We start from the raw sequence: 26,874 nt of genomic DNA, 5'->3' as shown, positions 1-26,874 counted from the left end.
TAATGTCATCTATATTTGTGTGGTAAGATCACACTTCAGGCATTATGGAGCATGTTACTTAACATATCTGTACAATCCCTTAAGATTCTCCTTCACCTTGTTTGCTTGAGCAACTTCATGCCTACTTTCAGCTTTCCTGATTTCTTTCTTCAGTGTTCTCTTGCATTTCTTATACTCCAGAAGCACCTCATTTGTTCCTACTTGTTTTGTACCTTTTTTCTCTCAACCAGGGCTTCAAACTTTGCCTTTGTTATCTTCGCCTCTTATTCTGATGGGAGTATACCAACTCTGTACCCTCAAGATTTTACTGTTGAAGGCTTCCCACATACCAAGCAAAACGTTGCCAGGAAACAGCCTGTCCCAATCCACACTTGCCAAATCATTTCTGATGCCATCAAAATTTGCCATTCTCCAATTTAGAATCTCAACCCGTGGACCAAACCTATCTCTTCATGTATTTACTTTGAACCTCATGGCATTGTGGTCACTGGATGCAAAGTGCTCCCCTACACAAACTTCTGTTACCTTCCCCATCTCAGATCCAGTATCACTCGTCCTGTCATTAGGACTTCTATGTACTGATGAAGGAAACTTTCCTGACCACATTTGTCAAACCCTATCTCATCTTGTCTTTTTACAGTATAGGATTCCCAGTCAATATGGCAAAGTTATGATCACCTACTATAACAAACTTATGTTTCTTGCAACAGTCTTTGATCTCTTTTCAAATTTGTTCCTCTAAACCCCTAAGACTATTGGGTGGTCTGTAATAAAGCCCCATTAACATGGTCATACCTTTCTGTAAATGGTGATGTATATGAACTTTGGTCATAAATTGACTTCGTACTTTGAAATCAAATTTTCAGATTTCCAACATTGACCATGGTCCCCGTGAAGAGTCAGATGGTCATTAACTTAATTTTTATTATTAGTTATGTCTCTTAACTCCTTGAATCCTCTGGTAAGGACATGTGGAATAGAAAGATGAAAAGCGGTAACTTTTGTTCAGTCTGAGAGTTGGATAGAGCGAGAGACCTTGTAGTTTAAAGTTCTCCTTCAGGTTTTCCAAATATTATAAAGAGTCATACCCTGAGAGATGACCTTTGGTGCACGACAGGGGAAGATAGCAGTTGGGTTTGCATAGTTAGAATTCCACAATCTACAGATAGGTAATTTATATAAAGCTCTCCTCAATGGTGTTGGATGTGGGATAAAATAAAAGGAGGAATTGTGGTAATAGGATGCAATTTCTGACACAGTAAGATAACTATTCAATTCCAACTTCCATCTCCTACTCATGGCTCTGCCGGGATCTAAATTCCTATTGATTTATGCAATGTCTTTATGGAGCAACTGGTATATTGAGACCCAGGCATTCACCGCATCCTGGCCAGGGTGGCCATTCACAGGTCCAGGCAAAGGGGAGTCAACAGAGAAATTAGTGGCATAATTCAAAGCTACTAACTGTAGAGAATGTGATTCATGGAATATTTTAGAATTGTAGTAATGTGATGTTATAATCAACCTGCTCTAAGAAAGGGGAAGAAACCTTTGTCTTGCAGCAACTCTACACAGTGGTCTTTTCTTTTTTATTTCTGCAGAGACATGTTGCAAAGAGCAATGTAAAAAGAATGAAGTCAAATATCAGTCATTTTTACCATCCCAAGAAATTCCCAGCTATTGGAATTTCTGCTCTTTAACTAAATTTATGAGAAATATCAACAATCAGGAAAGATCAGCAATGTTGCAATTGTTAACCTATTTTCTCAGCTACAGGTGTTTCAATGTAAATCAGAATGAGGTTCTTTGGAAATGATTGCAGTCTGGGGAAAATGTCATCTGTACTTGTGTGGTAAGATTCCACCTCAGGCATTATGAAGCATGGTACAGAAAACAGTGTGAGACCAGCGGTGCTCTGGTTGGCCGGGGGAATCCTACAATCTGCTCACCAATGCTGACCATATCCTCTGCTTTACTCCACCACTAATCCCATGAGCGATTTCCTCGCATTGTCACTCAACATGACCAAGGATGGCTACCACTGTCCCAGCAAACTCTGGGTCACTCTCCTTCTCACTGGCTCCTTAACCAGAGAGTCTGGATCCACACCAAAGACCAGATACTGCAAATCTGAAATTAAGACAGATGCTGGCAGTGATCTGCAGGAGGAAGGGCATTTGTGAAGAGAGACACCAAAGTAATGCTCCTGCTCAATCACGTTCTTTAGCGATAGAAGGGATGGCATGAATTTAAATCTTTTTTAATTTAAAATTCTTATTTAAATTCCTGATAATTAACTGAATGTAATCAATAGATGACGTGGGATTTGTATGTTGGTGTCAGGGCAATAGATCTGTTGGCTCAATAACTACACCACTGCATCAGCAGGTCAGGCAGCATCTATGGAGCGGATTGAACTGTTGATGTTCTGGATCGAAACTTCATCAGCACCTGCTTCCTCTGCTAAAATTTAAAACATTTTTGATGTTTATCCCGAATTTCTCAGAACTATATTGGCTCTCTGTCATTTCCAACAACAACATAACCTATGCAGGAAGAGTTTTATAATGAAAAGGTTGTTGCACTGGGGCAGTTCCACCCTGTCAGCTTCAAATTTCTTTGTCCAATGGTTCAAAAAATCATCGGGACTGAAGACTTCCTTGGCTGCAGTGGGTAGCCATGACACCTTCTGTGCCTTCTCGTGCCCTTCGCTCTCCACAAAGTGTTGCAGCAACGCCTTCTTGGCCATTGGATCTTGCAGTCAATCTCATCTGCCCAGTCCACCGGAACTGGCTTTGTTTGCTGGGATAGACATATCCCTTTCTCACCGGGGTTATAGGTTCCCGGCGATCCTCAGCTGGTTTAGCCACCTGTTGAAGCGATGTACCACGGTATGGCCACTGTCACATGCAAACAGTTACTTGGAGCCACAGGCGAGAGCTGGGTGTCAGGTGGATGAGCTGTCCTTGGGCAGAACATGACAAGCCCACCACCAGAGATGCTATCCTACCCTGGACACCCCATACCCCCACACACCTCAGCTGTATATAGTGTTAGTTTGTGCACACGTTATTATATGGAGCTGGAGATATTTCCATCAATATTGAATATTCGTGCCTTTACAATTTCAGACCTGTGGCCACCAGTGCTGAATGCAGCTGGTGTGCAGAGACCCATGTCCATCAGTAGTGTGTCCGAGTTTAAAGATTGACTTGTTCCCGCCAGCCCACTGACCAAGTGACGTACAACAGACTGTCCACTGGTACTGTGGCCAGTATAATACAGTGACAGACCTGTCTGTGCCTATTGAGTGCATTATTTGAGCCTCATTCACTAAGATGTTTAATGTGGATAAAGGATAAAAACTGCCTCATTCATCCTTGGGTGGAAACACAGGATTACTTCAGTGTAGGTAGATTCTTGGTGTCCAACACGGAAAATAGAAGAGTAAGAATTAGCTTCATGCACCCATGCTGAGCTCATCAATTTTATCACCCTTGCCTTCAATTTCCACCCTGCCCTTAAATTCACTTAGTCCATCCCTTATATCTCTCTCCCCTTTCTCGATCTCTCTCTCTCCATCTCTGGAGACAAATTGTGAAACCGACATCTTTTATAAAACTACAGTTTGCCATGGTTATCTTGACTATACCTCTTCCCACCCTGTCTCCTGTAAAAGCGCTCTTCCCATTTCTCAGTTTCTTTGCCTCTGCCACGGCTGTTCCCGGGAAGCAGCTTTCTGTTTCAGAACTTTGGAGATGTCCTCTTTCTTTAAAGAATGAGCTTTACTTCCGTCTACAATTGATGCTGCCTTCACCCACATCTCCTCCATTTCTCATATATCCACACTTACGCTTCCCGCTGCCTTAACAGTGACAGAGTCCCTCTTGTCCTTGCCTACCACCCCATCAGCCTCCACATCCAACAAATTTATCCTCTGCAACTCCACCATCTCCAAAAGGATCCTACTGCTGGACATATTTTTACCTCCACCCCCACTCCAACAGGAATTGCTCCCTCCCCACTAATCTCCCTCCTGGCATTTATCCCTGAAAGTGGCCTAATTGCTACAGCTGCCCATACACCTCCCTCACCTCCATTCAGGACCCCAGGCCATCCTTCCAAGTGAGGCAGCACTTCACCTGAAAATCTGCTGAGGTTGTCTATTGTGTACGGTGACATGGAAATGGACCTTCATTCAACCATGTTATAGCTGAGCCTCCTGCCTTGTCATCTCATCTCACTTTTGCAGTTCCTTTACCACACCATTGGGTCAAGGCTAGTCCCTCGCCTGCCTTCTCAAGGAATTGGAATACCTTCCAATAACTTTCCCACGACTGATGTCAGACTTACTTGCCTGTAATTTCCTGCTTTATTTAAACAGTCTTTTTTGAACAGTGGATAACATTGGCTATTCTTCAGTCCTCTGGTACATCCCCTGTTGCTAAGGACAGGGCCCTGACAATTTCTGCACTTGCCTCCCTTAGGGTCTAAGGAAACATTTTGTCAGGCCTTGTGGATTTATTCACCTTGACTTGCCTCAGAACAGCAAACTGCTCCTCCTCTGTAATCTCTATAGGGTCCATGAAGTTGACGCCACATTACCTCATTTCTATAGGGTCTGTGTCCATCTCCTGAGTAAATACAGATGCAAAGAATTCATTGAAAATCTCCCCCATCTGTTTTGGCTCCACACAAGTATCACCATTCTGGTTTTCCATGGACCAGTCCCTCACTATCCTTTCACTCTTAACATATCTGTACAATCCCTTAAGATTCTCCTTCACCTTGTCTGCTTCAGCAACTTCATGCCTTCTTTCAGCTTCCTGATTTCTTTCTTCAGTGTTCTCTTGCATTTCTTATACTCCAGAAGCACCTCATTTGTTCCTACTTGTTTTGTACCTTTTTTCTCTTAACCAGGGCTTCAAACTTTGCCTTTGTTTCTTTGCCTTTTAATCTGATGGGAGCATACAAACTCTGTACTCTCAAGATTTTACTTTTGAAGGCTTCCAACATACCAAGCAAAACTTTGCCAAGAAACAGCCTGTCCCAATCCGCACTTGCCAGATCATTTGTGATGCCATCAAAATTTGCCTTTCTCCAATTTAGAATCTCAACCCGTGGACCAACCCTGTCTCTTCGTATATTTACTTTGAACCTCATAGCATTGTGGTCACTGGATGCAAAGTGTTCCCCTACACAAACTTTTGTCACCTTCCCCATCTCAGATCCAGTATCACACATTCTCTCATTAGGACCTCTATGTACTGATGAAGGAAACTATCCTGACCACATTTGTCAAACTCTTTCTCATCTTATCCTTTTACAGTATAGGATTCCCAGTCAATATGGGAAAGTTAAGATCACCTACTATAACAACCTTATGTGTCTTGCAACAGCCTTTGATCTCTTTTCAAATTTGTTCCTCTAAACCCCTAGGACTGTTAGGTGGTCTGTAATATAGCCCCGTTAACATGGTCATACCTTTCTTATTTCTCAGTTCCTGCCATAACACCTCACTAGTTGAGTTCTCCAGTCTCTCCTGACAGAGCACTGCCATGACATTTTCCTCCTCCTTTAATCCCTCCCACATTGACCATGGTCCCCATGAAGAGTCAGATGGTCATTAACTTAATTTTTATTTCTATTTAGGTTTCCTAAATCCTTGAATCCTCTGGTAAGGGCATGTGGAATAGAACGATGAAAAGCAGTAACTTTTGTTCAGTCTAGGAGTTGAATAGACTGAGAGATCTTGCAATTTAAAGTTCTGCTTCAGGTTTTCCAAATATTATCAAGAGTCATACCCTGGGTGATGACCTTTGGTGCACTACAGGGGAAGATAGCAGTTGGGTTTGCATAGTAAAAATTCCACAATCTACAGATAGGTAATTTATGTAAAGCTCTCCTCTATGGTGTTGGATGTGGGATAAAATAAAATGAGGAACTGTGGTAAGAGGATGCACTTTCTGACACAGTAAGATAAATACTCAGTTCCAACTTCCATCTCCTACTCCTGGCTCTGCCGGGATCTAAACTCCTATTGATTTGTGCAATGCTTTCATGGAGCAACTGATATACAGAGACCCAGGCATTCACCGTATCCTGGCCAGAGTGGCCATTCACAGGTCCAGACAAAGGGGAGTCAACAGAAAAATTAGTGGAATAACTCAAAGCTACTAATTGTAGGTAATGTGATTCATGGAATATTGTAGAATTATAGCAATGTGATGTTATAATCAACCTGCTTTAAGAAAGGTTTCAACAGTCTTGCAACAACTCTACACAGTGGCCTTTTCTTTTTGTTTCTGCAGAGACCTGTTGCATAGAGCAATGTATAGAGAATAAAGGTCAGTAATTTTTAACATCCCAAAAAACTCCCAGCTATTGGAAGTTCTGCTCTAACTAAATTTATGAGAAATACCAACAATCAGGAAAGATCAGCAATCTTGCAATTGTTAACTTATTTTCTCAGCTACAGATATTATCAATGTAAATCAGAATGTGATACTTTGGAAGTGATTGCAGTCTGGGGAAAAATGTCATCTATATTTGTGTGGTAAGATCCCACCTCAGGCATTATGAAGCATGGTACAGAAAACAGTGTGAGGCCAGTGGTGCTCTGGTTGGCTAGGGGGATCCCACAATCTGCTTACCAACGCTGACCTTATCCTCTGCTTTACTCCACCACTAATCCCATGAACGATCTCCTCCCATTGTCACTCAACATGCCCAAGGAAGGCTACCACAATCCCAGCAAATTCTGGGTCTCTCTCCTTCTCACTGGCTCCTTAACCAGGGAGTCTGGATCCACACCAAAGACCAGATACTGCAAATCTGAAATTAAGACAGATGCTGGTAGAGATCAGCAGAAGGAAGGGCATTTGTGAAGAGAGACACCAAAGTAATGCTCCTGCTCAATCACGTTCTTTAGCAATAGAAGGGATGGCATGAATTTAAATCTTTTTCAATTTAAAATTCTTATTTAAATTCCTGATAATTAACTGAATGTAATCAATAGATGACGTGGGATTTGTATGTTGGTGTCAGGGCAATAGATCTGTTGGCTCAATAACTACACCACTGCATCAGCAGGTCAGGCAGCATCTATGGAGGGGATTGAACTGTTGATGTTCTGGACCAAGACGCTTCATCAGCACCTGCTTCCTCTACTGAAATTTAAAACATTTTTGATGTTTCTGACAATGACATAACCTGTGCCATCTGAGCCTCATAAATCTTTGTCCAATGGTAAAAAAAACCATCAGGACTGAAGACTTCCTTGGCTGCAATGGGTAGCCATGACACCTTCTGTGCCTTGTCATGCCTTCACTCTCCAGAAAGTGTTGGAGAAACACCTTCTGGGCCACTGGATCTTGCAGTCAATCTCATCTGCCCAGTCCGCCGGAACTGGATTTGTTTGCTGGGATAGACATATCCCTTTCTCACTGGGGTTGTAGGTTCCCGGCTACCCTCACCTGGCTTAGCCACCTGTTGAAGCGATGTACCACGGTATGGCCACTGTCACATGCAAACAGTTACTTGGAGCCACAGGCGAGAGCTGGGTGGCAGGTGGATGAGCTGCCTTTGAGCAGAACATGACAAGCCCACCACCAGGGATGCTATCCCACCCTGGACACCCCATACCCCCACACACCCCAGTTGTATTCAGTGTTAGTTTGTGCACACGTTATTATATGGAGCTGGAGATATTTCCATCAATATTGAATATTCGTGCCTTTTACAATTTCAGACCTGTGGCCACCAGTGCTGAATGCAGCTGGTGTGCAGAGACCCATGTCCATCAGTAGTGTGTCCGAGTTTAAAGATTGACTTCTTCCCACCAGCCCACTGACCAAGTGACGTACAACAGACTGTCCACTGGTACTGTGGCCAGTATAATACAGTGACAGACCTGTCTGTGCCTATTGAGTGCATTATTTGAGCCTCATTCACTAAGATGTTTAATGTGGATAAAGGATAAAAACTGCCTCATTCATCCTTGAGTGGAAACACAGGATTACTTCAGTGTAGGTAGATTCTTGGTGTCCAACACGGAAAATAGAAGAGTAAGAATTAGCTTCATGCACCCATGCTGAGCTCATCAATTTTATCACTTTTCCCTTCAATTTCCACCCTGCCCTTAAATTCACTTATTCCATCTCTGATACCTGTCTCCCCTTTCTCTCTCTCTCTCTCTCTCTGCATCTCTGGAGACAAATTGTGAACCGGCATCTTTTATAAACCTACAGATTCCCATGGTTATCTTGACTATACCTCTTCCCACCCTGTCTCCTGTAAAGGTGCTCTTCCCATTTCTCAGTTTCTTTGCCTCTGCCACGGCTGTTCCCAGGAAGCAGCTTTCTGTTTCAGAACTTTGGAGATGTCCTCTTTCTTTAAAGAATGAGCTTTACTTCCCTCTCCAATTGATGCTGCCCTCACCCACATCTCCATTTCTCATACATCCACGCTCACGCGCTTCCCGCTGCCTTAACAGCAACAGAGTCCCTCTTGTCCTTGCCTACCACCCCATCAGCCTCCACATCCAACACATTTATCCTCTGCAACTCCACCATCTCCAAAAGGATCCTACTGCTGAACATATTTTTAACTACACCCCCCCTCCACTCCACAGGAATCGCTCCCTCCCCACTAATCTCCCTCCTGGCATTTATCCCTGCAAGCAGCCTAAGTGCTACACCTGCCCACACACCTCCTCCCTCACCTCCATTCAGGACCCCAGGCAGTCCTTACAAGTGAGGCAGCACTTCACCTGAAAATCTGCTGAGGTTGCCTATTGTGTCCAGTGTTCCCGATGCGGCCTCTTCTGCATTGGTGATACCTGCTGTAAATTTGGGGACCTCTTGGTCGAGCACCTCCCACCATCCACCACAAGCGGGACATCCCAATGGCCACACATTTTAATTCCCATTACCCATTCTCATTCCGAAATAGAGGTGCATGGCCTCCTCTTGTGCCAAGATAAGACCAGCTCTGGGTGAAGGTGTAAACTTGGTTCCATCCAACCTGATGGCATGAATATTGATTTCTCATTCCGATGGACAAATTTCCCCCTCCCGATTCCCTATTCTGACCCCTTTTACTACTTCCACCTGCCTATTACTTCCCCCTAGGTCACCTCTTCCTTCCTTTTCTCCCATGGTCCACTCTGCTCTCTCACCAGCTTCTTTCTTCTCCAGCCCTTGAACCTTCCCACTCACCTGGCTTCATATATTACCTTCCAGGTAGCTTCTTTCCCCTCCCCCCACCTTTTTATTCTGGCATCTTTCCCCCTTCCTTCTCAATCCTGAAGAAGAGCCTCGGCATAAAACATCGACTGTTTATTCATTTCCATAGGTGCTGTCTGACTGGCTGAGTTCCTTCAGCATTTTGTGTGTTGCTTTGGATTTCCAGCAACTGCAGATTTTCTCATGTTTTGAATAAGAATTAGGATCAGGAGAAATTTAAACCTCTCTTAGATCCTCTCCTGCCAGTCAGCAAGGTAATAGTTGATGTTTGATTTGAATGCCAGGTTCATCTGGTACTCATTCTCCAGTTCTGCTGAGATCTGAACTCCCTTTGATTTTGTGCAATGAATCTATGGAGCAACTGGGCACCTACAATCCTTTGATGTACCAAATGCCAAGGATTCCTTAAAGTTGGTGGCTTCCTAGATGTATAGCTCTGTACCCTGAAATTGCAAGAATGAAAGTTTCATTTAACCAGAGCCAAATACAAGTTCAGCCCCAGGACACCTGTTCAACTGACATGGAAATGGACCTCCATTCTACCATGGTATCGCTCAGCCTCATGCCCTGCCACCTCATCTCACTGTTGCAGTTCCTTTACCACACCCATTGGGTCAAGGCTAGTCCCTCGCCTGCCTTCTCAAGGAATTAGAATACCTTCCAATAACTTACCCACAACTGATGTCAGACTCACTAGCCTATAATTTCCTGTTTTATTTGAACAGCTTTTTTAAAAACTGTCATAAGGTGGGGCTGATGGTGGACCCATATGCAAGACACAGACACTGAAGTACTAGGAACAGGACTTGACTAGAGAGCTGGGACAAGAACACAGACTTTGGCTAGGACATTGGCTAGGTAAACGGGACCAGGACAAGGAATGGGGTACTAGGAGCCTGAGCTTGGACTGCGAGCCAAAGACTGGACAAGAACCTGGGTCTTGACTCAGGCTCGGACCCCAGAAATAGGCGAGGACATGACGTGGCTACAGGACATGACGAGGCTTGGGTTCGGACTCCGGAACTAGGCGAAGACATGATGTGGTCTTGGGAAACAGGACTAGGCGAGGCTACAGGACAGAATGAGAGACTCCTGGGCAGGACAAGGGAAGTCCAGTACAGGATGAAGAACATGGACAAGATGAGGCACATGGACAGGACGAGAACACAAAGCCTTGACTTGGTACTCAGGAAGAGCCGAGCCTTGGACTTGGAACGACAGGAACCTAGGAACCTTGGAACCTTGGACTTGGGATGACAGGAACGCAGAACACAGAGCCTTGGTCTTGGGGAGGACAGGAACATGGAGCATTGGTCTAGAGAGACAGGAACACAGAGCTGGGACCCCTTCTTGGGAACAGGACTTAGGGCCGGGACTCGTACAAAGAATACAGAGCCAGGACCCCTCCTTGGGAACAGGAATTGGGGCCAGGGCTCTACACAGAATGCTGAACATGACGTGACGGTTCCCAACACTAGGTAGCGGCAAGCAGCTGGACTGACCTAGTGAAAGCGCGAACACAGAGACGGTCTCCAACACTAGGTAGCGGCAAATAGCCAGACCTACCTAGCGAAGGCATGGTCACAGAGACAGTTCCAACTCAACGATAGCCAGTTCCTTATCTTGACACAGCAAGGGTCCAGTCTTGCCCCAGTGGTAGAACTTGACAAGGTTGCAGGCAAGGCTCCAGAAGGAAGGGGAATGGAAGGGAACAGTCCAGCCTCAGGGTAACAGCAAAGACAGCCTGGCTTACCCAACAGAGGCAAGGACAGAAAGGGACAGATCCAACCACAGCGTAACGGCAAAGACACCCTGACTTACCCCACAGAGGAAAGGACAGGATACTGACAAGACAAACCAGCAACCACACTTCTTCTTTTTTGTTTTATGGCAGTTGGCACCCAGTTTTCAGTGCATTACCGCTAGACTTGTGGTGTTCCAACCAAATATGTTCTGGAGTTTTCTTCTTTAGACAATCTAGTTCAGCCTGCAGTTCTCTATTAGCATCACTCTGTAGTTGCAATTCCTCGTGACTGCTTAATGCACTCATTAGATAATGCTGCAAACTGCTATTCTTCCCTAATTATGTCACGTTTTTGCGTAGTTGCATTACCTCAATTACATTGATTTCATCTACATCACTTGTAAGACTAAAATCGTCTTGTTAAAGAATAGTAATTATCGCACGTTATACTTTTAAAATTGCTGTTTTTCCAAGTCTGTCTGCTTTTTCATGTCTTCCTTTTCTTGGATTGTAGCCTGCAGTTTTCACTGAGACCTTGGAGTTCTTCTTCATTTGCTTCCATGTTTTCATTTTATAATCTGAATATAGGTAATTCACTTTGCAACAAATTCCTTTTCCTTTTGTATCCTTGTAATAATTTCCTCCATTTTCCCATCTCTTTCTAACTCACCATTGTTCTTGTCGGATACTTCTTTGTTGTTGGAGTTCTGCACATTTACCCTGGGCTTCAACCATAAAATCTGAGGATTTTCCTTAAATTCTGAAACATTTCTTAAATTCTTGACCATTTGCGATAAATACACTGCCATTAAGATTCATCTCCCCTGCCTGTGAACTGTTGGATCCTCCATTCAGCGTTTCTTTGACTTCTTCCCACCTAATTCCTTTAATACCAAGATACTTTTCTGCAGACTTGACGATAATTTTAATTTTCTCAGTTCTTTTGCTTGTTTGCGCTGAACAGTTAATTGCATCCACCATAAAAAGCACGAACTCCTTTCTACTCGTTAATAGTGTATCCTTATTTTTCATATTACAACTCTCACAATTCACCAGTTTATTATTCCCTGTATTTGTTTGCTTGACAGCCTTTTTTTCCATCAAATTCTTTCACCGCCTCTGCATAACTGATTCCTTGAGTTACTTTTACATATTGTATCTCAGCCGCCTTCTTGCTATAAATGCACCTTCGATAAGCTTCGCTGTGTTCCTCACCACAATTGCAGCATTTCAGCCTAGCTCCCGCTTCACATTTCCAATATTGTAAACACAAAATAATCTGCTGATGCTGGGGTCAAAGCAACACTCACAACACGCTGGAGGAAATAAGCAGGTTGGGCAGCATCCGTGGAAAAGATCAGTTGACGTTTCAGGCCGGAATCCTTCGTCAGGACTGTAGAGGGAAGGGGCAGATGCCCTATAAAGAAGGTGGGGGGAGGGTGGGAAGGAGAAGGCTGGTAGGTTCCAGGTGAAAAACCAGTATGGGGAAAGATAAAGGGGTGGGGGAAGGGAGGCAGGGAGGTGATAGGCAGGAAAGGTAAAGAAAGAATAGGGGAAAACACAATGGGTAGTAGGAGGCGGCAGAACCATGAGGGAGGTGATAGGCAGCTGGGGGAGGGGGCAGAGTGACATAGGGATAGGGGAAGGGAGGGGGAGGGAATTACCGGAAGTTGGAGAATTCTATGTTCATACCAAGGGGCTGGAGACTACCTAGACGGTATATGAGGTGTTGCTCCTGCAACCCGAGTTTAGCCTCATCATGGCAGTAGGGGAGGCCATGTATGGACATATCTCAATGGGAGTGGGAAGCAGAGTTGAAGTGGGTGGCTACTGGGAGATCCTGTCTGTTTTGGCGGACGGGGCGGAGGTGCTCAACGAAGCGGTCCCCCAATCTACGTCAGGTTTCACTGATGTAGAGGAGGCCGCACCAGGAGCACCGGATGCAATAGATGACCCCAACAGACTCACAAGTGAAGTGTTGCCTCACTTGGAAGGACTGTCTGGGGCCCTGAATGGTGGCAAGAGAGGAGGTGTAGGGACAAGTGTAGCACTTGCGCTTACAGGGATAAGTGCCAGGTGGGAGATCCGTGGGGAGGGACATGTGGACCAGGGAGTCATGGAGGGACTGATCCCTGCGGAAAGCAGAGAGGGGTGGAGAGGGAAAGATGTGCTTAGTGGTGGGGTCCTGTTAAAGGTGGCGGAAGTTGCAGAGGATAGTGTGCTGGATCCGGAGGCTGGTGGGGTGGTAGGTGAGGACAAGGTGAACTCTGTCCCTGTTGTGGTGGCGGGAGGATGGGGTGAGAGCCGAAGTGTGGGACATGGAGGAGATGCGGGTGAGGGCATCATTGATGACAGTAGAAGGGAAACCACAATCCTTAAAGAAAGAGGACATTTGAGACGTCCTGGAATGGAAAACCTCATCCTTGGAGCAGATGCGGCAGAGACGGAGGAACTGGGAATAGGGAATGGCATTTTTGCATGTGGTGGGGTGGGAAGAGGTATAGTTGAGGTAGTTATGAGAGTCAGTGGGCTTGTAGAAGATGTCAGTGGACAGTTTGTCTCCAGGGATGGAGACCAAGAAATCGAGAAAGGGGAGAGAAGTGTCCGAGATAGACCAAGTGAATTTGAGGGCTGGGTGGAAGTTAGAAGTAAAGTCGATGAAGTTGACGAGCTCAGCATGGGTGCATGAAGCAGCACCAATGTAGTCGTCAATGTACCAAAGGAAAAGTTGGGCAGCAGTACCAGAATAGGTTTGGAGCACAGACTGTTCCACATAACCAGCGAAGAGGCAGGCATAGCTGGGGCCCATGCGAGTTCCCTTAGTCTGAAGAAAGTGGGAAGAGCCAAAAGAGAAGTTATTGAGTCTGAAAACCAGTTCCACCAACCGGAGGAGGGTAATGGTGGTGGGGAACTGGTGAGGTCTATTATCCAGAAAGCAGCAGAGGGCTTTGAGGCCTTCTTGATGGGGAATGGAGGTGTATAGGGATTGGACATCCATAGTGAAAATGAAGCGGTTGGGACCATGGAATTTCCCATATTCATGTTTTCCAGCACATCTCCCACATCTTTGTTTTCCTCTGCAGACCGCCACAATGTGCCTGAATTTCTGACATTTATAGCATCTTAAAGGCGGTGGTATGTATATTCTAACCACACAACACATATACCCTAAGTAAACATCAATCAGCAATCTCTCTTCATCAAAGTTAATCATTACCAATAAGCTATCATACTTTTTCCCATTTCTTGTAACTTGCAAACATTTGGCCTCAATAATTTTTGCTCCTTTTATGTTCTGTTTAATCTCACCCATAGTAACTTTTGTTGGTATCCCCAAAATAACTCCTCTCGTCCACTTTCTATTGTTGAGTATTGAGCATTGTACTTCTTTGCCATCTATTTTACATAATCTTATCACTTTACCTTGCTGAGCACTATCCTGACAGCGATCCATTTCATAAAATCTTTGCTTCTTTAATCTCACCTATAATTTTGTTGAGCATCTTCATCAAACGAATCAGATTCCAATCGCCAAATGACACCCCATCTTCACTTAGTTTTATGATTGCTTTAATCTCATCTTCTTTCCATTGTTTTGCTGTCCTGCTTTGATCATCAACTGACTTCTCAGAGTTTGATATCCTGTAGCTTTGCTTTCTTTTCTTCCTCTTTCCATTCCATTTCATTCCTCTTTCCCACCAACATCTATCTCTAGTTCACTTCCACTCTCACCAAAAACTTCCTACAACAGCTTGGCTCTTTCCTTGATGTTCTCTCTCTCTCCACCATTTTCAAGTCACAACTCAACTCTCTCTTTCCAAAACCACTCCAGCAACTCTATCCCAGCCAGCCACCAATAGCAGCCAAAACCCTCCCACCCAGCAACCATACTCTCTCTCTGTATCTTGTTTTACAGCAGTTGGCATCCAGCTTAATGGTGCATTACTGCCACGAGCAACCATACTCAAACCCAGGGCCACTTATATTCCCAGCCCAAGATGAGCATCAGGTGCCTATGATTAAGCCCAACTGAAACAAGGGACAGCTGGAAGACCCGGAGTCCGGAGTCCACGGACCGGACCGTGAACCAGAACGCGAACTTCACGGACAGGACCATGACATAAACAGTGGATAACATTGGCTATTCTTCAGTCTTCTGATACCTCCCCTGTTGCTAAGGGTAGGCCCTGACAATTTCTATATTGGCCTCCCTTAGGGTCTGAGGGAACATTTTGTCAGGCCCTGGGGATTTATTCACCCAGAATTGCCTCAGAACAGCAAACTTCTCCTCCTCTGTAATCTCTATAGGGTCCATGAAGTTGATGCAACATTGCCTCATTTCTATAGACTCTGTGTCCTTCTGAGTAAATACAGATGCAAAGAATTCATTGAAAATCTCCCCCATCTGTTTTGGCTCCGCACAAGGATCACCATTCTGGTTTTCCAGAGGACCAGTCCCTCACTATCCTTTCATTCTTAACATATCTGTACAATCTCTTAAGATTCTCCTTCACCTTTGTCTGCTTCAGCAACTTCATGCCTTCTTTCAGATTTCCTGATTTCTTTCTTCTGTGTTCTCTTGCATTTCTTGTATTTCAGAAGCACCTCATTTGTTGCTTCTTCTTTTGTATCTTTTTTCTCGTAACCAGGGCTTCAAACTTTGCCTTTGTTATCTTTGCCTTTTATTCTGATGGGAGCATAGAAACTCTGTACTCTCAAGATTTCACTTTTGAAGGCTTCCCACATACCAAGCAAAACTTTGCCAGGAAACAGCCTGTCCCAATCCACATTTGCCAGATCATTTCTGATGCCATCAAAATTTGCCTTTCTCCAATTTAGAATCTCAACCCGTGGAGCAACCCTGTCTCTTCGTATATTTACTTTGAACCTCATGGCATTGTGGTCACTGGATGCAAAGTGTTCCCTTACACAAACTTCTGTCACCTTCCCCATCTCACATCCAGTATCGCACGTTCTGTCATTAGGACCTCTATGTACTGATGAAGGAAACTATCCTGACCACATTTGTCAAACTCTATCTCATCTTGTCTCTATACGGTATAGGATTCCTAGTCAATATGGGAAAGTTAAGATCACCTACTATAACAACCTTATGTTTCTTGCGACAGTCTTTGATCTCTTTTCAAATTTGTTCCTTCTAAACCCCTAGGACTGTTGGGTGGTCTGTAATATAGCCCCATTAACATGGTCATACCTTTCTTATTTCTTAATTCCTGCCATAAAACCTCACTAGTTGAGTTCTCCAGAGTCCTGACAGAGCACTGCCATGACATTTTCCTCCTCCTTTAATCCCTCCCACATTGACCGTGGTCCCATGAAGAGTCAGATGGTCATTAACTTAATTTTTATTTCTATTTAGGTTTCCTAACTCCTTGAATCCTCTTGTAAGGACATGTGGAATAGAAAGATGAAAAGCGGTAACTTTTGTTCAGTCTAGGAGTTGGATGGAGTGAGAGATCTTGCAATTTAAAGTTCTGCTTCAGGTTTTCCAAATATTATAAAGTGTCATACCCTGAGCGATGACCTTTGATGCACTACAGGGGGACATAGCAGATGGGTTTGCATAGTAAAAATTCCACTATCTACAGATAGGTAATTTATTTAAAGCTCTCCTCTATGGTGTCGGATGTGGGATAAAATAAAAGGAGGAATTGTGGTAATAGGATGCACTTTCTGACACTGCAATTCCAACTTCCATTTCCTACTCCTGGCTCTGCCGGGATCTAAACTCCTATTGATTTATGCAATCCCTTTATGGAGCAACTGATATACAGAGACCCAGGCATTCACCACATCCTGGCCAGGGTGGCCATTCACAGGTCCAGGCAAAGGGGAGTGAACAGAGAAATTAGTGGCATAATTCAAAGCTACTAACTGTAGAGAATATGATACATGGAATATTGAAGAATTGTCGCAATGTGATGTTATAATCAACCTGCTTTAAGAAAGGTTTCAACAGTCTTGCAACAACTCTACACAGTGGCCTTTTCTTTTTGTTTCTGCAGAGACCTGTTGCATAGAGCAATGTATAGAGAATAAAGGTCAGTAATTTTTAACATCCCAAAAAACTCCCAGCTATTGGAAGTTCTGCTCTAACTAAATTTATGAGAAATACCAACAATCAGGAAAGATCAGCAATCTTGCAATTGTTAACTTATTTTCTCAGCTACAGATATTATCAATGTAAATCAGAATGTGATACTTTGGAAGTGATTGCAGTCTGGGGAAAAATGTCATCTATATTTGTGTGGTAAGAACCCACCTCAAGCATTATGGAGCATGGTACAGAAAACAGTGTGAGACCAGTGGTGCTCTGGTTGGCCAGGGGGGATCCTACAATCTGCTCACCAAAGCTGACCATGTCCTCTGCTTTACTCCACCACTGCATCCCATGAGCGATCTCCTCCCATTGTCACTCAACATGACCAAGGATGGCTCCCACAGTCCCAGCAAACTCTGGGCCTCTCTCTTTCTCCCTAGCTATTAACCAGGGAGTCTGGATCCACACCAAAAACCAGATACTGCAAATCTGAAATTAAGACAGATGCTGGCAGTGATCTGCAGGAGGAAGGGCATTTGTGAAGAGAGACACCAAAGTAATGTTCCTACTCAATCACGTTCTTTAGCGATAGAAGAGATGGCATTAAATTAAATCTTATTTAAGTTTAAATTCTTATTTAGATTCCTGATAATTAAATGAATGTAATTCACAGATGACGTGGGATTTGTTTGTAGGTATCGGGGCTATAGATCTGGTGGCTGGTGGCTACCACCCCATCAGCCTCCACATCCAACACATTTATCCTCTGCAACTCCACCATCTCCAAATGAATCCTACTGCTGAACATAATTTTACCTCCACCTCCCCCCTTCCACTTTCCACAGGAATCGTCCCTCCCCACTAATCTCCCACCTGACATTAATCCCTGCAAGCGGCCTAAGTGCTACAGCTGCCCACACACCTCTTCCCTCACCTCCATTCAGGACCCCAGGCAGTCCTTACAAGTGAGGCAGCACTTCACCTGCAAATCTGCTGAGGTTGCCTATTGTGTCCAGTGTTCCCGATGCGGCCTCCTCTTCATTGATGAAACCTGCTGTAAACTTGGTCGAGCACCTCCCGCCATCCACCACAAGCAGGACATCCCAATGGCCACACATTTTAATTCTCATTACCCATTCTCGTGGGTAATGAGAATTACCCACGGACCGGACCGTGAACCGGAACGCGGACTTCATGGACAGGACCATGACATAAACAGTGGATAACATTGGCTATTCTTCAGTCTTCTGATACCTCCCCTGTTGCTAAGGGTAGGGCCCTGACAATTTCTATATTGGCCTCCCTTAGGGTCTGAGGGAACATCTTGTCAGGCCCTGGGGATTTATTCACCCAGAATTGCCTCAGAACAGCAAACTTCTCCTCCTCTCTAATCTCTATAGGGTCCATGAAGTTGATGCGACATTGCCTCATTTCTATAGACTCTGTGTCCTTCTGAGTAAATACAGATGCAAAGAATTCATTGAAAATCTCCCCCATCTGTTTTGGTTCCGCACAAGGATCACCATTCTGGTTTTCCAGAGGACCAGTCCCTCACTATCCTTTTATTCTTAACATATCTGTACAATCTCTTAAGATTCTCCTTCACCTTTGTCTGCTTCAGCAACTTCATGCCTTCTTTCAGATTTCCTGATTTCTTTCTTCTGTATTCTCTTGCATTTCTTGTATTTCAGAAGCACCTCATTTGTTCCTACTTCTTTTGTATCTTTTTTCTCGTAACCAGGGCTTCAAACTTTGCCTTTGTTATCTTTGCCTTTTATTCTGATAGGAGCATACAAACTCTGTACTCTCAAGATTTCACTTTTGAAGGCTTCCCACATACCAAGCAAAACTTTGCCAGGAAACAGCCTGTCCCAATCCACATTTGCCAGATCATTTCTGATGCCATCAAAATTTGCCTTTCTCCAATTTAGAATCTCAACCCGTGGAGCAACCCTGTCTCTTCGTATATTTACTTTGAACCTCATGGCATTGTGGTCACTGGATGCAAAGTGTTCCCTTACACAAACTTCTGTCACCTTCCCCATCTCACATCCAGTATCGCACGTTCTGTCATTAGGACCTCTATGTACTGATGAAGGAAACTATCCTGACCACATTTGTCAAACTCTATCTCATCTTGTCTCTATACGGTATAGGATTCCTAGTCAATATGGGAAAGTTAAGATCACCTACTATAACAACCTTATGTTTCTTGCGACAGTCTTAGATCTCTTTTCAAATTTGTTCCTCTAAACCCCTAGGACTGTTGGGTGGTCTGTAATATAGCCCCATTAACATGGTCATACCCTTCTTATTTCTTAATTCCTGCCATAAAACCTCACTAGTTGAGTTCTCCAGACTGTCCTGACAGAGCACTGCCGTGACATTTTCCCTCCTCCTTTAATCCCTCCCACTTTGTCTAAAACAACAGATCCTCGGAATATTGAGCTGCCAGTCCTGCCCCTCCTGCAACCAAGTCTCACAAATGGCTACAACGTCATAATTCCAGGTGTTGATCCATGCCCTGAGCTCATCAGCCTTTCCTATGATACTTCTTGCACAGAAATAAATGCAGCTCAGGACGCTAGTTGTACCAGGCGCAACCTTTTGATTCCTGAGGTCTTACCACCATCTGTCGACACAACCTTTTGACTAACTGTTCTGGCATTCTGGTTCCCATCCCCATTCAATTCTAGTTTAAACTCCCCCATGCAGCATTAGCAAACCTTCCCTCTAGGATATTAGTCCCCCTCCAATTTAGGATCTCAAGCCAAGGACCAGACCTATTCTTCTCCATATTTACCTTGAAATTAATGGCATTATGATCACCAGATCCAAACTTTTCCCGTACAGAAACTTCTGTCACATGCCCTGCCTCATCCTCTAATAGGAGACCTAGTATCACACTTCCTTTATTTGGGACCTCTATGTACTGATTAAGGAAGCTCTCCTGAACACATTTGATAAACTCTATTCCATCCAGCCCTTTACAGTATGGGAGTCCTAGTCGATGTGTGGAATGTAAAAATGCCCGACTATCAGAACCTTATATCTCCTGCGATAGTCTACGATCTCTCTAGAAATTTGCTCCTGTTAGTCCTGCTGACAATTGGGTGGTCTATAATACAATCCCATTAACATTATCATCTCCTTATCCACAATTCGACCCATGTAGCCACAGTATACGGGATCCTCAGTCTGTCCTCTCTGAGCATTCCATGATATTTTCCTTGACTTGTAATGCCACTCCTCTCCCTTTAATCCCTCCAATTCTATCATGTATGGAACAAGGAAACACCAGAACATTGAGCTGCCAATCCTGCTCCTTCTGCAACGAAGTCTAACTAATGGTTAAAATATCATAATTCCATGTGTTCCATGTTCTGAGCTCATTTGCCTTTGCTGCAATACCTCTTGGATTGAAATTGATCCAACTCAGAACATGCTCAGCTTTTCAATTCCTGTCTTTGTATTTAGGCTTAACAATGTCTTTTCTCACAACCACTCCACTATCTGCTCTAGTACTTTTGATCACATTCCCCTGTAACTCTAGTTTAAACCCACTAGTGCAGCATGAACAAACTTTCCCGCAAAGCTATTAGTCCCCCTGCAGTTCAAGTGCATACTGCCCCTCTGAAAAATCCCACCTTTCTTGATCCAAAAATCTGATGCTCTGCCTCCTACACCAACTTCTTAGCCATTGGTATGATCTTCCTCTTTCTGGCTTCACTAGCATGTGGTACAAGTAGCAATCCTGAGATCACATCCCTGGAGGTCCTGTCCTTTAACTTGTCTCCGAACTCCCTAATCCCACTTAAGAATGCTAAAAACTCGATCCAAGATGTCCCTGACCCTGGCACCTGGGGAGGGAGTGAGTGCAACCTACCATCCAGGAATCTTGTTCTCATTCTCCTGTCTATTGCCCTAACCATTGAATCCCCAAACACTACAGTCTGCGTATTCTCCTGATCCCCTTCCCTTGTGAGCCGCACAACCAGACTCAGAGCCAGACACCTAACTGCTGCCACTTTCCTCTGCTTGGTCATTCCCCCCCTCCCAACCCCTCAAGCAGTATACAAAGTGGTAAACCTGTTATTGAGGGGAACAATATTAGGGATATCCTACACTGGCTGCCTATCCCCTTTCTCCCTTTCCTGATGCCTTCTGATGGTCAACCAGTTACCTATGTCCTGCACCTTATGTGTAACTACCTCCCTGTATTGCCTGTCAACCAACCCCTTAGTCTCCCAGAGTTCATCCAGCTGCAGCTCCAATTCCCTAACATGGTCTGTAAGAAGCTGCAGCTGGATGCACTTCTAGCAGGTGTACTCATCAGGGGCACTGGAGGTCTCCCTACCTTCTCATATTCCACAACAGGAACATTCCACTGACTGGCATTCCCACTGCTTTAACTGTGAATTAAGAAATAGAGAAAAAAAGAAATTTACCAAAATCAACCTACAGCCTCTGCCTGTCCTCACTGAAGGCTCTGTGGTTTAAAGCCTTAGCTCTGCACTCCAGCGTTAGCCCATTCACACTGGCCACTGCCACCATGGCCGCTCCACTTAAACCGAACCTCTTTTGATCTTCCCCTGTAAGTGCCTAATTACCCCACAATCTGTGGTGTGCAGAATGTCCCAACTGCCCCACTAGCTTTTGTTTTTAAATGTGGGTCCCGTCGGGCACTCTCCAGCGGCTCCCTGAGATCCGTGGCACGCGCAATATCCAGATTGCACCCACTCACTTTTTCTTTTCAAAATGTAGAGGAAATGGCTGGATACTTATGAGCATTATGGAAGAATTCTGTACAGTCTGGTCACCAGGCTACAGGAAGAATGTACTAGCACTGAAGAGAGTACAGAAGAGATTCCCCAGGAGGTTTTCTGGATTGGAGGATTATAGCCAAAAGGAGGGATTGGATAGGTTCAGCCTTTTCTCTTTGGAGCATAGGATCTCAAGACTGACCTTTTTAGAACAATGACGAGCTTTGGTGGGATGGATGGCCAGATACCTTATCTAAGTACTAGAGAGTCTATAACTAGAAAGCAGAAGTTTAAGATCAATGAGGTGAAATTTAACAAGAGCTGAGCGGTGAGCTTCCACTAATTTCACACCACTGCAGCAACTCCCTAATAATGGCTTTCTCTTTTTGACTCTACTGATGTGAATTACAAGAAATCGTGCAGAGGGGACAATGATAAGGGTCAGTAAGTTGAATATTAACATCATGAGAAACTTCCAGCTTTTTGAATCCTGTCACTTCTAGCCAAGTTATTGAAAAATCTCATTAAACCAGAAGCTGTCAGGGAAAAAGAAATCTCTGAGAAACAGAGAAATGAAAATATTGGTTGCTATGAATGATGACATAGCTTCCTATCATCTAAAACTTTGGCAAACTTCCATAGTTGTTTAGTAAGAAGTGTATTGACTGGCTGCATCACAGCCTGGTATGGAAGCATCAATGTCTTTGAATGGAAAATCCTACAAGAGGTAATGGGTTCTGCCCAGTACATCACGGGTAAAGCCCTCCCAACCACTGAGCACATCCACATGAAATGCTGTTGTAGGAAAGCAGCATCGATCATCAGAGATCCCCACCACCCTGATCATGGTCTCTTCTCACTGCTGCCATCAGGTAGAAGGTACAGGTGCCTTAAGACTTGCACAAGCATTCAAGAACAGTTCCTACCCCTCAACCATCAGGCTCTTGAATAAAAGGGGATAACTTCACTCTCTTGCCCCTTCATTGAGATGTTTCCCACAACCAATGATCTCACTTTGAGGTCTCTTCATCTCATTATCTCATGATCTTGTTATTTATTGCTATTTATGTATACTTGCATTTGCACAGTTTGTTCTCTTCTGCACTCTGGCTGATCTTTCATTGATCCTGTAATAGTTGCTACTCTATAGATTTACTGAAGATGCCCACAGGAAACTGAATCTCAGGGTTGTAAATGTTGATGTATATGAACTTTGGTCATAAATTGACTTCGATCCCTGAAATCAAATTTTCAGATTTCCATCATTGACCATGGTCCCCGTGAAGAGTCAGATGGTCATCAACTTAATTTTTACTGTTATTTAGGTCTACTAACTCCTTGAATTCTCTGGTGAGGACATGTGGAATAGAAAGATGAAAAGCGGTAACTTTTGTTCAGTCTAGGAGTTGGACAGAGTGAGAGATCTTGCAGTTTAAAGATCTCCTTCAGGTATTCCAAATATTATCAAGAGTCATACCCTGAGCGATGACCTTTGGTGCACTACAGGGGAAGAGAGCAGTTGGGTCTGCATACTAAAAGTTCCACAATCTACAGATAGGTAATTTATATAAAGCTCTCTTCAATGGTGTTGGATGAGGGGTAAAATGAAAGGAGTAATTGTGGGAATAGGATGCACTTTCTGACACTAAGATATCTATTCAACTCCAACTTCCATCTCCTACTCCTGGCTCTGCCAGGATTTAAACTCCTATTGATTTGTGCAATGCCTTTATGGAGCAACTGATATACAGAGACCCAGGCATTCACCGTATCCTGGCCAGAGTGGCCATTCACAGGTCCAGACAAAGGGGAGTCAACAGAAAAATTAGTGGAATAACTCAAAGCTACTAATTGTAGGTAATGTGATTCATGGAATATTGTAGAATTATAGCAATGTGATGTTATAATCAACCTGCTTTAAGAAAGGTTTCAACAGTCTTGCAACAACTCTACACAGTGGCCTTTTCTTTTTGTTTCTGCAGAGACCTGTTGCATAGAGCAATGTATAGAGAATAAAGGTCAGTAATTTTTAACATCCCAAAAAACTCCCAGCTATCGGAAGTTCTGCTCTAACTAAATTTATGAGAAATACCAACAATCAGGAACGATCAGCAATCATGCAATTGTTAACCTATTTTCTCAGTTACAGGTGTTATCAATGTAAATCAGACTGAGATACTTTGGAAATGATTGCAGTCTGGGGAAAAATGTCATCTATATTTGTGTGGTAAGATCCCACCTCAGGCATTATGAAGCATGGTACAGAAAACAGTGTGAGGCCAGTGGTGCTCTGGTTGGCTAGGGGGATCCCACAATCTGCTTACCAACGCTGACCTTATCCTCTGCTTTACTCCACCACTAATCCCATGAACGATCTCCTCCCATTGTCACTCAACATGCCCAAGGAAGGCTACCACAATCCCAGCAAATTCTGGGTCTCTCTCCTTCTCACTGGCTCCTTAACCAGGGAGTCTGGATCCACACCAAAGACCAGATACTGCAAATCTGAAATTAAGACAGATGCTGGTAGAGATCAGCAGAAGGAAGGGCATTTGTGAAGAGAGACACCAAAGTAATGCTCCTGCTCAATCACGTTCTTTAGCAATAGAAGGGATGGCATGAATTTAAATCTTTTTCAATTTAAAATTCTTATTTAAATTCCTGATAATTAACTGAATGTAATCAATAGATGACGTGGGATTTGAATGTTGGTGTCAGGGCAATAGATCTGTTGGCTCAATAACTACACCACTGCATCAGCAGGTCAGGCAGCATCTATGGAGGGGATTGAGCTGTTGATGTTCTGGACCAAGATGCTTCATCAGCACCTGCTTCCTCTACTGAAATTTAAAACATTTTTGATGTTTATCCCAAATTTCTCAGAACTTTATTGGCGCTCCGTCATTTCCAACAACAACATAGCCTGTCCGGGAAGAGTTTTATAATGAAAAGGTTGTTGCAATGGGGCAGTTCCACCATCTCAGCCTTTAAAATCTTTGTCCAATGGTAAAAAAATCATCAGGACTGGAGACTTCCATGGCTGCAGTGGGCAGCCATGACACCTTTTATGCCCTGTTATGCTTTCGCTCTCCACAAAGCGTTGGAGAAACACCTTCTTAGCTATTGGATCTTGCAGTCGATCTACTCTGCCCAGTCCACCGGAACTGGCTTTCTTTGCTGGGGTAGGCATATCCCTTTCTCACTGGGGTTGGCGGTTCGCAGCTACCCTCACCTGGTTTAGCCACCTGTTGAAGCGGTGTACCACGGTATGGCCACTGTCACATGCAAACAGTTACTTGGAGCCGCAGGCGAGAGCTGGGTGTCAGGTGGATGATCTGTCCTTGGGCAGAACATGACAAGCCCACCACCAGAGATGCTATCCTACCCTGGACACCCCATACCCCCACACACCCCAGCTGTATATAGTGTTAGTTTGTGCACACGTTATTATATGGAGCTGAAGATATTTCCATCAATATTCAACATTCGTCCCTTTAGAACTTCGGACCTGTGGCCACCTGTACTGAATGCACCTGGTGTGTAGTGACACATGTCTATCTGTAGTGCGTCCGAGTTTAAAGATTGACTTGTTCCCACCAGCCCACTGACCAAGTGACGTACAACAGACTGTCCACTGGTACTGTGGCCAGTATAATACAGTGACAGACCTGTCTGTGCCTACTGAGTGCATTATTTGAGCCTCATTCACTAAGATGTTTAATGTGGATAAAGGATAAAAACTGCCTCATTCATCCTTGAGTGGAAGCACAGGATTACTTCAGTGTAGGTAGATTCTTGGTGTCCAACACGGAAAATAGAAGAGTAAGAATTAGCTTCATGCACCCATGCTGAGCTCATCAATTTTATCACTTTTCCCTTCAATTTCCACCCTGCCCTTAAATTCACTTATTCCATCTCTGATATCTGTCTCCCCTTTCTCGATCTCTTTCTCTCCATCTCTGGAGACAAATTGTGAACCGACATCTTTTATAAACCTACAGATTCCCATGGTTATCTTGACTGTACCTCTTCCCACCCTGTCTCCTGTAAAGGTGCTCTTCCCTTTTCTCAGCTCCGCACAAGGATCACCATTCTGGTTTTCCAGAGGACCAGTTGCTCACTATCCTTTCATTCTTAACATATCTGTACAATCTCTTAAGATTCTCCTTCACCTTTGTCTGCTTCAGCAACTTCATGCCTTCTTTCAGATTTCCTGATTTCTTTCTTCTGTGTTCTCTTGCATTTCTTGTATTTCAGAAGCACCTCATTTGTTCCTACTTCTTTTGTACCTTTTTTCTTTTACCCAGGGCTTCAGACTTTGCCTTTGTTATCTTTGTCTTTTATTCTGATGGGAGCATACAAACTCTGTATTCTCAAGATTTCACTTTTGAAGGCTTCCCACATACCAAGCAAAACTTTGCCAGGAAGCAGCCTGTCACAATCCACACTTGCCAGATCGTATCTGATGCCATCAAAATTTGCCTTTCTCCAATTTAGAATCTCAACCCGTGGACCAAACCTATCTCTTCATGTATTTACTTTGAACCTAATGGCATTGTGGTCACTGGATGCAAAGTGTTCCCCTACACAAACTTTTGTCACCTTCCCCATCTCAGATCCAGTATCACACATTCTCTCATTAGGACCTCTATGTACTGATGAAGGAAACTATCCTGACCACATATGTCAAACTCTTTCTCATCTTATCCTTTTACAGTATAGGATTCCCAGTCAATATGGGAAAGTTAAGATCACCTACTATAACAACCTTATGTTTCTTGCGACAGTCTTTGATCTCTTTTCAAATTTGTTCCTCTAAACCCCTAGGACTGTTGGGTGGTCTGTAATATAGCCCCGTTAACATGGTCATACCCTTCTTATTTCTCAGTTCCTGCCATAACACCTCACTAGTTGAGTTCTCCACTCTCTCCTGACAGAGCACTGCCATGACATTTTCCTCCTCCTTTAATCCCTCCCACATTGACCGTGGTCCCATGAAGAGTCAGATGGTCATTAACTTAATTTTTATTTCTATTTAGGTTTCCTAACTCCTTGAATCCT

General features: G+C 43.9%; 1 protein-coding gene across 1 annotated transcript in view; it reads left to right on the top strand.

Annotated features, from left to right (window-relative positions):
- LOC134356592 (adhesion G-protein coupled receptor G1-like) overlaps positions 1–26,874 on the top strand; it is a 101,112-nt gene that overhangs the window by 19,152 nt on the left and 55,086 nt on the right. The window contains exons 5-7 of the mRNA XM_063067552.1: positions 6,312–6,347; positions 17,016–17,051; positions 23,796–23,831. Coding sequence (XP_062923622.1) covers positions 6,312–6,347; positions 17,016–17,051; positions 23,796–23,831 — 108 coding nt within the window. The remainder of the gene's footprint in view (positions 1–6,311; positions 6,348–17,015; positions 17,052–23,795; positions 23,832–26,874) is intronic.

This window comes from Mobula hypostoma, chromosome 14 (assembly GCF_963921235.1).
Source record: "Mobula hypostoma chromosome 14, sMobHyp1.1, whole genome shotgun sequence".
Lineage (NCBI taxonomy): Eukaryota > Metazoa > Chordata > Chondrichthyes > Myliobatiformes > Myliobatidae > Mobula > Mobula hypostoma.
The sequence above is the reverse complement of the archived record's forward strand: the minus strand, read 5'-3'. Positions and strand labels throughout refer to the sequence as shown.